This window comes from Semicossyphus pulcher, unplaced genomic scaffold, assembly GCF_022749685.1.
Source record: "Semicossyphus pulcher isolate SPU_LCO1_2020_fin unplaced genomic scaffold, fSemPul1.0.p SCAF_11, whole genome shotgun sequence".
NCBI classification, from domain to species: domain Eukaryota; kingdom Metazoa; phylum Chordata; class Actinopteri; order Labriformes; family Labridae; genus Semicossyphus; species Semicossyphus pulcher.
The window spans coordinates 30,347,831-30,359,059 of record NW_027211615.1 but is presented as its reverse complement, the minus strand read 5'-3'; the positions used below and the strand labels follow the sequence as shown (position 1 = coordinate 30,359,059).

Below are 11,229 nucleotides of genomic sequence, written 5' to 3'. Positions count from 1 at the left end.
CGATCCACGGAGGCCCCACCTCGCAGCTTACAGGACTTAAAGGATCTGCTGCTCACGTCGTGGTGCCAGGTACCTCAGCACACCTTCAGAGGTCTGCTGGAGCCCATGCCTCGACGGCTCAGGCAGGTGGTCATAATGTTATGGCTGATCAGTGTATATAATCCTGTTTCCTTTGCAACCACCAATAACAGCCGGCAATCCAGTCACAACCCTGTAACTACCACTGTTAATGTCTACTAGATGTTAGCATACTCAGAGAACACACCTTGTTGTAAAGCAAACACACCTCTGCTACATCATGTAGCTCTGTCCTTGTGTCCACCGAGCAGCAGCTTACACGTCCAAAAACACCACAACAGTATTTGAAAATAAAATCTTGGCAAACCAACAAATAAGAATATTTACTTACTGACCATATTTTCATGACATCATTAGAACCACACTTCATAGCAGTGTTCAAACGTCCTTCTTGTTGTCTCCCAGCAAAGCCGAGCAGCCACCCTGAAACCCTCACAGTCAAACCTGCACGCAGTCACACTCAGAGTGCACGTCTTTGAACCCACACGGCTCACTGCAGATCTTCAGCTTCATTTTAATGAAGATAATTTGACTGAAAAACATGCATTAAACAAAGTGTTAGCTTCCAACCTTCTTTACAACATGTTACCACGCCTAACTTTGAGCTGCTCGATCACTGTCTGCTTTATCAGTTTGTGTTGTTGTGTTACTTTAGTGTTTGAACACACAACAACATGAAACAGACCGAGGCAGCAGCAGAGCAGCAGCTGCTGTGTCCTATGAGCTAAAATCAGTGTTTTTCTGAATGGAGTCTGGTGTGTGTGCAGAGAGCGATGTAACGTCTGTGTGTGGTTAAAACAATCATCTTCCTCTGTAACAAAAAGGTCTATCTCTGTAGGGATCCTTTCTGTCATGTTGTCACACACTTAGAATAACAATCTGAGCCTGTCAGTGGAAACAACAAGAACTTTTAGTGGACGACCTTTGACCCATCAAGGATTATGTTGCAGCCATTACAGCCTGTTTCACTGCTGCAGGATGAACACATCTGCTGGAGACGTTCACACACTGTTTGCACCTGTGAGTCATTTAGAGCCAAACATGTAGAAATAGAGCGTAGATTTTAAAATAGCAGAATTACCCTGAAAGTGATGCTGATCAGCTGTTCCTGTTTGCAGAGGTCTGAACGTGTCGTCACAGCACTGATGAAAAGGAACCACACACGCTTCAAACTTCAACACTGAATGAAACATGGTGTTGATGAACAGCTGCTTGTCTGTTGGCCTTTTCCTCGTCCCACCGTGTTATTAACTCATTAATGAAAACAAGTTCAGGACAGGAGACGTTTCAGATGCCATTTAAAAAACATTACAGAGAGTGAGCGAGAGAGAGAGTTTCTCTCTCTCTTTCACACACACACACACACACACACACACACACACACACATACACATTTCCCCTTTTGCTCAGCAGTGTTTTCAGTGTGTGTTGGATGTCGAGCAGCAGCTTCATCACCACCGTCACCTGTGAGAGCAGCCAGCAGCACGACCCTGTGAGTACGGCTTTTTATTGTTCTTTTCTTTACAGATTGATCTTTCTGAAACGTTCACCAAAACCCCGTCCGTCCATCTCTGGTCGTCTTCTCTCTCTTTCACTTCCCTTTTACACACATGTTGTTCTATCTCTCCTTTTTCTGTGAAGTCTGAAAAGTCTGATGGAAAAGTTAAATCCAGATGAAAAGTAAAATTCAGATGAAAAGTTAAATCCTGATGAAAAGTTAAACTCAGGTGAAAAGTTAAATCCTGATGAAAAGTTAAATTCAGGTGAAAAGTTAAATCCAGATGAAAAGTTAAATTCAGATGAAAAGTTAAATCCTGATGAAAAGTTAAATTCAGATGAAAAGTTAAATCCTGATGAAAAGTTAAATCCAGATGAAAAGTTAAATCCTGATGAAAAGTTAAATCCTGATGAAAAGTTAAACTCAGGTGAAAAGTTAAATTCAGATGAAAAGTTAAATCCAGATGAAAAGTTAAATTCAGATGAAAAGTTAAATTCAGATGAAAAGTTAAATTCAGATGAAAAGTTAAATTCAGATGAAAAGTTAAATTCAGATGAAAAGTTAAATCCAGATGAAAAGTTAAATCCTGATGAAAAGTTAAATTCAGATGAAAAGTTAAATTCAGATGAAAAGTTAAATTCAGATGAAAAGTTAAATCCAGATGAAAAGTTAAATTCAGATGAAAAGTTAAATTCAGGTGAAAAGTTAAATTCAGGTGAAAAGTTAAATTCAGATGAAAAGTTAAATTCAGATGAAAAGTTAAATTCAGATGAAAAGTTAAATTCAGATGAAAAGTTAAATCCAGATGAAAAGTTAAATCCTGATGAAAAGTTAAATCCTGATGAAAAGTTAAACTCAGGTGAAAAGTTAAATTCAGATGAAAAGTTAAACTCAGGTGAAAAGTTAAATCCTGATGAAAAGTTAAATTCAGGTGAAAAGTTAAATTCAGGTGAAAAGTTAAATTCAGATGAAAAGTTAAATTCAGATGAAAAGTTAAATCCTGATGAAAAGTTAAATTCAGATGAAAAGTTAAATTCAGATGAAAAGTTAAATCCTGATGAAAAGTTAAATTCAGATGAAAAGTTAAATTCAGATGAAAAGTTAAATTCAGATGAAAAGTTAAATTCAGATGAAAAGTTAAATTCAGATGAAAAGTTAAATCCTGATGAAAAGTTAAATTCAGATGAAAAGTTAAATTCAGATGAAAAGTTAAATTCAGATGAAAAGTTAAATTCAGATGAAAAGTTAAATCCTGATGAAAAGTTAAATTCAGATGAAAAGTTAAATTCAGATGAAAAGTTAAATCCTGATGAAAAGTTAAATTCAGATGAAAAGTTAAATCCTGATGAAAAGTTAAATTCAGATGAAAAGTTAAATTCAGATGAAAAGTTAAATCCTGATGAAAAGTTAAATTCAGATGAAAAGTTAAATTCAGATGAAAAGTTAAATCCTGATGAAAAGTTAAATTCAGATGAAAAGTTAAATCCAGATGAAAAGTTAAATTCAGATGAAAAGTTAAATTCAGATGAAAAGTTAAATTCAGATGAAAAGTTAAATCCTGATGAAAAGTTAAATTCAGATGAAAAGTTAAATTCAGATGAAAAGTTAAATTCAGATGAAAAGTTAAATTCAGATGAAAAGTTAAATCCAGATGAAAAGTTAAATTCAGATGAAAAGTTAAATCCAGATGAAAAGTTAAATTCAGATGAAAAGTTAAATCCAGATGAAAAGTTAAATTCAGATGAAAAGTTAAATTCAGATGAAAAGTTAAATCCTGATGAAAAGTTAAATTCAGGTGAAAAGTTAAATCCAGATGAAAAGTTAAATTCAGATGAAAAGTTAAATTCAGGTGAAAAGTTAAATCCTGATGAAAAGTTAAATTCAGATGAAAAGTTAAATCCTGATGAAAAGTTAAATTCAGATGAAAAGTTAAATCCTGATGAAAAGTTAAATTCAGGTGAAAAGTTAAATTCAGATGAAAAGTTAAATCCAGATGAAAAGTTAAATTCAGATGAAAAGTTAAATCCTGATGAAAAGTTAAATTCAGATGAAAAGTTAAATTCAGGTGAAAAGTTAAATTCAGATGAAAAGTTAAATCCAGATGAAAAGTTAAATTCAGGTGAAAAGTTAAATTCAGATGAAAAGTTAAATTCAGGTGAAAAGTTAAATTCAGGTGAAAAGTTAAATCCAGATGAAAAGTTAAATTCAGGTGAAAAGTTAAATTCAGATGAAAAGTTAAATTCAGGTGAAAAGTTAAATTCAGGTGAAAAGTTAAATTCAGGTGAAAAGTTAAATTCAGATGAAAAGTTAAATTCAGGTGAAAAGTTAAATCCAGATGAAAAGTTAAATTCAGGTGAAAAGTTAAATTCAGATGAAAAGTTAAATTCAGATGAAAAGTTAAATTCAGATGAAAAGTTAAATTCAGATGAAAAGTTAAATTCAGATGAAAAGTTAAATCCAGATGAAAAGTTAAATCCTGATGAAAAGTTAAATTCAGATGAAAAGTTAAATTCAGATGAAAAGTTAAATCCAGATGAAAAGTTAAATTCAGGTGAAAAGTTAAATTCAGATGAAAAGTTAAATTCAGATGAAAAGTTAAATTCAGATGAAAAGTTAAATTCAGATGAAAAGTTAAATTCAGATGAAAAGTTAAATCCTGATGAAAAGTTAAATTCTGATGAAAAGTTAAATCCTGATGAAAAGTTAAATTCAGATGAAAAGTTAAATTCAGGTGAAAAGTTAAATTCAGATGAAAAGTTAAATTCAGATGAAAAGTTAAATCCTGATGAAAAGTTAAATTCAGGTGAAATGCCGCTGGAGATGAGTTTACCTGAGACACTGACGGACGATGTCAGAGTCGGTCTGTGACGTTCAAACAGGTGATTCACACACAGCTTGTTCAACAAAGTCACGTCTCATGAGACGGAAAGATCCTAAATAAGTGATATTGATAATGAAATGATAATAATAAATCTGAGATGTTCATGTCAGTAACATCAAACAACAAAGTAAAGAGATAAAAACAAAGTCTGTAAACTCAACGTGCAGTCCGCACATTTCACCGCCTCCTCTTCGGAGCTTTGATCTGTGATCTCAGTAACAATCACTGTTTGTCCCTAACGGGCATCTGTAGAGGAACTTCCTCATCGGCTTTATTTTCAGCCAGTCACTGTGATTTATGGAACACAGCCATTTGTTTGTGTAAGGGCATGTGTGGCGAAGGTCCAGTCAGGTGAGCAAACACCTGAGCAGGTGATTCAGCAGGTGTAACACGTTCAGCTCATCAGGGCCAACGACAGATTTCTGTTCCTCTCTTTGATCCGTTTCTGCTCCACAACATCCAAACGTGTCGATGACCACGTGACCTCTCGCTCCACCAGTGTCCAAACACCGTCACGCTAAGCATGACGAGCCAGGCGGCTGTGATAAACATCCTGAAGGTTAACTCTGTTTGACTTCAGGTTTAACATTTGAAATAAGGGAAGTCAGAGAGGACAAACTGAGCGGCTGTGATGTTGCAGTCACACAGCAAGCAGAAGTTGGGAGCAGGAACTGGACGTGTTTGAGGAACCGTCAGCTCTTAATGACTTCTGTTAGTTTCTCCTTTAAGATCAGTTTGAATCTGCAGCCGACAGAAGCAGCGAGCCGGCTGCTTCCCCTCAGAGCTTTAATGTCAACATCCGCTCAGGCGTCAGGGACTTCACGTTTCTGTCAAACCTCCAGCTACACGAGCAGACGCTTCAGCTCAGGCTGACCTCTGTCTCGTGGCTTCAGTCTGCAACGAGGTGGAGCGCCCCGAGGTGGAGCCCCCCGAGGTGGAGCGCGCTGTGAACACCTCCAGTGCAGTGTGTGCATTTCCACACAGTAGTGTTGTCACAATCAATCACGGTCAGCCACGTTTCTTCTTCTTCTCCTTTTTCCTGTGCAGTTGCAGCCAGGTGGGGCAATATCGCCGTCATTGACCTTTAAATGCCCCCGTGCTGTTTACAGGATGAACTCAGTTCAGATCCTTTCAAGTGTTTGAATGATGCTCTGAGTTTGTCTGTTCCAAACATCTGAAGGTCAGTGAAGGATGACCTGAGGCAGAGGGGACTGCGTGCTCCAAAGGGCCACGAGTGGAACCAGCGCACGGCGGGTCGAAGGCTGTAGCCTCTGATCGCGAGCCGCCTGCTCCACCCGCGGAGCTGAACCAGCACCAGACACTCTGTTACCAGCACACCCACCTGGCAGTCATAGTACACAACAATATGTCACGTTAGTCTTTGTGAACGGAGAGTGAACACAAATTTAACCTGAGAATAAAAGTGTGTTCATAACGTCGGACAGCAGAGGTGTGAAAAGTCAAAGTGAGCTTCTGCAGAAAGATGCTGAAGCTGCGCGTGCACCGACACCAGTCATGATGGAAATCAAACACTGGAAGTTTCGCCCTTTCGCTGAGTGTCGTGGGAATGTTTGTGTGTAAGACAACCTGTCAATATGTTTGGCAACAATTGGACTTAAGCAGAACAATAAAATAATGTTCGTGACTTTGCTTTGAGTGCATCACTGATCATCGTGTTGCTTTGCTGGTTTAATGCGTCACAAAGACACAGAGGGGACTTCTTCAAGGAAACACGAAGAACTGACGCGTCACTGCGAAGCTTCGTGCTAACTTTAGAAAAACTGATCTTTTACACAAAATGTAGAAACATGAATCATTTGAATCCAGATCTTTTTATCATTGCTTTTCTGCGATCTGTAATCGGTGCAGTGCGTCCTCCCTGCTCGTCTCGCCCTCTCAGAGGCAGCACTGAAGAACCTTCTGTTATTGCAGAGCAGACCACACATCACACACGAACTGGGTCACTGCGTACTGACCTGTTTTTCTGCAGACTTCCTCTCAGCGCTCAAACACCTGAGAGCAAACTCATGCTCATTTTTACCACCTCCATCAACCACAACTGGAACATCATCAACACTCTGTTACAGCACAACAAGCTGTACACCTCCGGTAACACGGGGAGGATCAGACTGTGACATTTGTGCTCCAGTTTCATGTCGTCTGAATATGTAGATGAGTTTCACGCTGAAACAGTCAGCTCTGTCCCGAGGAGCTCTGAGGAGGCGAGTTTCACAAACAACTTGAAATTCTCACTTTTACAGTTCAAACTGAGTGAATGAGGTAGAATGAGATTAGAGTGAGAAGTGCAGACGACGGCAGCGAAAGCTACACTGTAAAAAATCCTCCTCATTTTACACATTTTCACTGTTTTAGTGAATTCACATAAAATAACAACAAACTTGTAACTGTGAATAAAATCAAACATTTCCATTTTTTCTAAACAAAATAGTTTTTTCACATAAAAATACTTTTGTAAATGTAGTGTAACTTCACAAACATTTAACAGTTTAATACTGTAAATACATTTATACAATTATATAACACTAGTGACAATTAACAGTAAAAAATGTTTTGGATCTGTAATCTTACAGATGCTTTTGTTAAACTGTAGATTTGTAGGTTTATACTAATAAAATTAACATGATTTAATGTAATTTTAATAATAAATGTAAATAATAGATGTTATTAATAGACCCTTTCAAAGCACTCAAGGTCACCTGACACAGCAGAGTTAAACAACTCGAAACAACGCAACACTAAACCAACACATGAACAGGACACATGTACAGTGTATAAAACCTTCATGTGCAGACGTTGGTGTGAGCATCACTCTGAACATGTTGAAAAAGGTTTGAGCTGGGATTTAAAAACTGAGACAGTCACTGTCACTGATGTCGGGTGGGAGGGAGTTCCAGAGGTGGGGGCAGCTGAAGGCTCAAGACCCCATGGTGGTCAGGCGGGCGAGGGGTGCAGGAGTTCAGAGAGATACAGAGCGAGGTCATGGATGGCTTCAAAGTGAGGAGCAGAATCAGTGAAGCTGCTGAGGGACGAGGGATGTGATGAATGGAGGGGCTTCTGCTGAAGTTTCTGGAGGGACTTGAGAGGATGACCGAAGAGAAGGGATTTGCAGTAATCAATGCGGGATGTAACCAGTTTTACAGATTCATCCAACACTTGAAATATTGATTCATACTGTACATAATTGATTCAAAGTTGTAACATTAGATCAAAGTAATGATAAAAGAAAGCAATAGCTACGTCCTCATGTCCCATCATGCCTGCTGCCTCGTGCTGACTGACTAGTTTAAGTTGTTAAGTTTGCTGTGTTACGTTCCAAAAAGCAAAAAATGATTGTTGTTAGTGTTTTTAACGTGTCGGTTCAGAACGAATGTTCTGCATGTGTTGGTAATGTTCATGTTTGAGCTGGTTTACAGATGTAACCACGAGTGAGGAGGCTGTTGAAGCGTCTCGCCCATGTGTGGAAAAACTATCACAGTGCTGTTTGTCAGTCAGTCAGTCAGTCAGTCAGTCTGTCTGTCTGTCTGTCTGTCAACAGATATAACAGCACTGTCCTGCACTTCACCAGGCATTGTTTCATATTTAGCCGATACAGATTTATCTGTAATATGCTAATATTAGCCAATAAGTAGGATGGGCTCTGGTGGGCACATTTCTAAATATCAAAGATGTTGAAATTAACATCAACATAAATTTACACAGAAAAACTGTAATTAGGCTCAAAATGATCTAAAGTTAACAGTTTATTGTTCTAATTATAAACCAGTTTGACAAAAGTTCTTTCACAGTTTTTAAATGTTTTATGGGTCACTTCTTGTTTTATTTCAATAAATGTTTTATACACGATGTTTCCTTTTAAATGATATAATAAAATCCAATAACGGCACTGTTCTGTAATTTTAGGCCTGATTAATTGTATTATAGCAGTGTTCGACCCTATGTATAGGTAAATTAGTTGTTTTTACAGGTGTAAATATCCTTCACTGAACATTATGAGGGCAAAAAAATACACAAGATCCCACGTCAAGTTAAGTTAAGGCTAAAAACTGTAATTTAATTATGGAAAATTACTGTATTTTTATGAGTTGGTTATTTTACACCTTTTTGGGGGGTAACCTAAAAAGTGATCATGAAGCTAATTTTTACCTGAACACAGAGACAAACATACAGGAAAGCTCACACTTGTAACTTCACACAGATGACTTTGTTTGTTTGTGACTTTACTTCCTGCATCTCAGACTCATTGGTTTGACTGAGAAGATCATGGATGTAAAGGATAATCAGCAGGGGCCCGAGAATGGATCCCTGAGGTACACCGTAATCTAACCTATGAGCTGATGACAGCTCAGCGTTTATCTCGCCCCTGTGTACTCTGTCTTCCACTAAGTATTTCATCCATTCAGCAGCATTAAGAAATAATCACCGAACATTAAAGTAGGGTGAATGTTTTTGGTTTGTAGACTGTAGACTTTAGGATGATTGTAGACTGGTTGTAGACTGATTGTAGGCTGGTTGTAGGCTGATTGTAGGCTGATTGTAGGATGATTGTAGGCTGGTTGTAGGCTGGTTGTAGGATGATTGTAGGCTGGTTGTAGGCTGGTTGTAGGATGATTGTAGGCTGGTTGTATGCTGATTGTAGGCCGGTTGTAGGCTGGTTGTAGGCGGATTGTAGGCTGGTTGTAGGCTGATTGTAGGATAATTGTAGGCTGGTTGTAGGCTGGTTGTAGGCTGGTTGTAGGCGGATTGTAGGCTGGTTGTAGGCTGATTGTAGGATGATTGTAGGCTGATTGTAGGATGATTGTAGGCTGGTTGTAGGCTGATTGTAGGCTGATTGTAGGCTGGTTGTAGCCTGCTTGTAGGCTGATTGTAGGCTGTTGGTCGAGATCATTTTATCCGTGCTGAGTTGTCAACAGAGACCATTCAGCAGGAGGAAACGTTTCTCACTGCTTGTTTCTTCTGCTTTTCTCTCACTAACTACAAATACAAAATGTTTTTCTGTCCGTGTTACACACGGTAGGAAACATAATAACATAATTGATAATACAGTAAAAAAAACAATAAATACAGTCATTTAATTACATTCACAAGTGAGTTTCCCCAAAGCTCAAACTATTCCTGTCAGACTTTAACGTCTCTACATTTTCTCTTTTCATCCCTAAGAACTAAATCTCTGCTTGATTTTACCCAAAGTAAAATCACTGGCTTTAAACTACTGACTGACTTTCACTGGTGATCACAGTTTAAAGTTCTGTCTCTGTTCTGTTTCTGTTTACAGCTAAAGGAGAAGATGGAGACTCCAGGGGAGGACTACATGTTCAACCAATCAGATTATGATGAATCATGTAATGAAAGCTATTGTTCATATGGAGATATAGACATAGTTGAACCCTGTTCTCACCAGAACAACCACAGCGTTGCGCTGGTGATTGGTCCGTATGTCCACTCCATCATCTGCATCCTGGGCCTTGTGGGAAACATCCTGGTGATCGTCACGTACGCCTTCTACAAGAGGACCAAGTCCATGACCGACATCTACCTGCTCAACGTCGCCATCTCAGACCTGCTGTTTGTGGTGTCGCTGCCTCTCATCGTCTACAACGAGCTGTCGGCGTGGCCGATGGGACCGGTGGCCTGCAAGCTGCTGCGCGGCTCCTACAGCGTGAACCTGTACAGCGGCATGCTGCTGCTCGCCTGCATCAGCACCGACCGCTACATCGCCATCGTCCAGGCTCGCCGCAGCTTCAGACTGCGTTCGCTGCAGTACAGCCGCGTCATCTGCGCCATCGTCTGGGTCGTCGCCTTACTGCTGTCCATCCCTTCATTCTACTTCTACACCTGGTACGAACCGTCCCACACCAAGAGTTTCTTTATGATTGAAGAGGAGGAGAGCCTGGACTCAGGGCCTCCTCAGTATGTCTGTGAGTTCATGTTCATGGACACCAACACGGCCTGGAAGACAAAGGTGGCTGTCCCCAGCACCCAACTGGCTGTAGGCTTCTTCCTGCCACTGCTGATCATGGTCTTCTGCTACAGCGCTGTCATCGTCACCCTGCTGAAAGCCAGAAACTTCCAGCGACACAAGGCGGTGCGGGTGGTGCTGGTTGTAGTGGCGGTGTTCATCATCTGCCACCTGCCATACAACGTCACTCTGCTCTACGACACCGTCCACATGTTTAAGGAGCAGTCCTGCGAAGCGGCAGAAGCCCTGCAGATATCCAAGACGGTGACGCAGACCATCGCCTACCTGCACTGCTGCCTGAACCCGGTGCTGTACGCCTTTGTGGGGGTGAAGTTCAGGAACCACTTCAGGAGGATTGTCCAGGACCTTTGGTGTCTGGGGAAGAAGTACATCGCGCCGCGTCGCTTCTCCAGGGTCACTTCAGAGATGTACGTGTCCACACGGCGCTCGGTGGATGGATCCAGCGAGAACGGCTCGTCTTTCACCATGTGAGGATGCCTGGCGGGTTCATCTGTGGATCCTTCTGTAAGAAAACAGAAACTTCCCTGCTTAGCCCAAGGATCTCTGGAGCTCATTCTGAGGCCTGCTGGTCTCTTAAAGTCCAAACCTGATTGTGTGTTAGTTTAGGCTGTGTGGCTCAATCAGGATACCAAAAGATAAATCTGCAGGGTTGTGAGATGATTTGAAAATTAAGAAATTAGGGAACAGAAAATCTGTTATGTTCATCTTTCTTTTTTTATTTGTTTAACTGTAAATACTTCAGAGTTTTACCTCTCCATGATTAAAAACTGAGAA

At 39.9% G+C, this 11,229-nt stretch overlaps 1 protein-coding gene across 1 annotated transcript; it reads left to right on the top strand.

Annotated features, from left to right (window-relative positions):
• The first annotated feature begins 9,786 nt into the window (after positions 1 to 9,786).
• Positions 9,787 to 10,926, top strand: LOC138585171 (C-C chemokine receptor type 6-like). The gene has a single exon (XM_069657452.1). It carries the CDS (start codon positions 9,787 to 9,789, stop codon positions 10,924 to 10,926), a length of 1,140 nt encoding a protein of 379 aa, XP_069513553.1.
• The last annotated feature ends 303 nt before the right edge of the window (positions 10,927 to 11,229 follow it).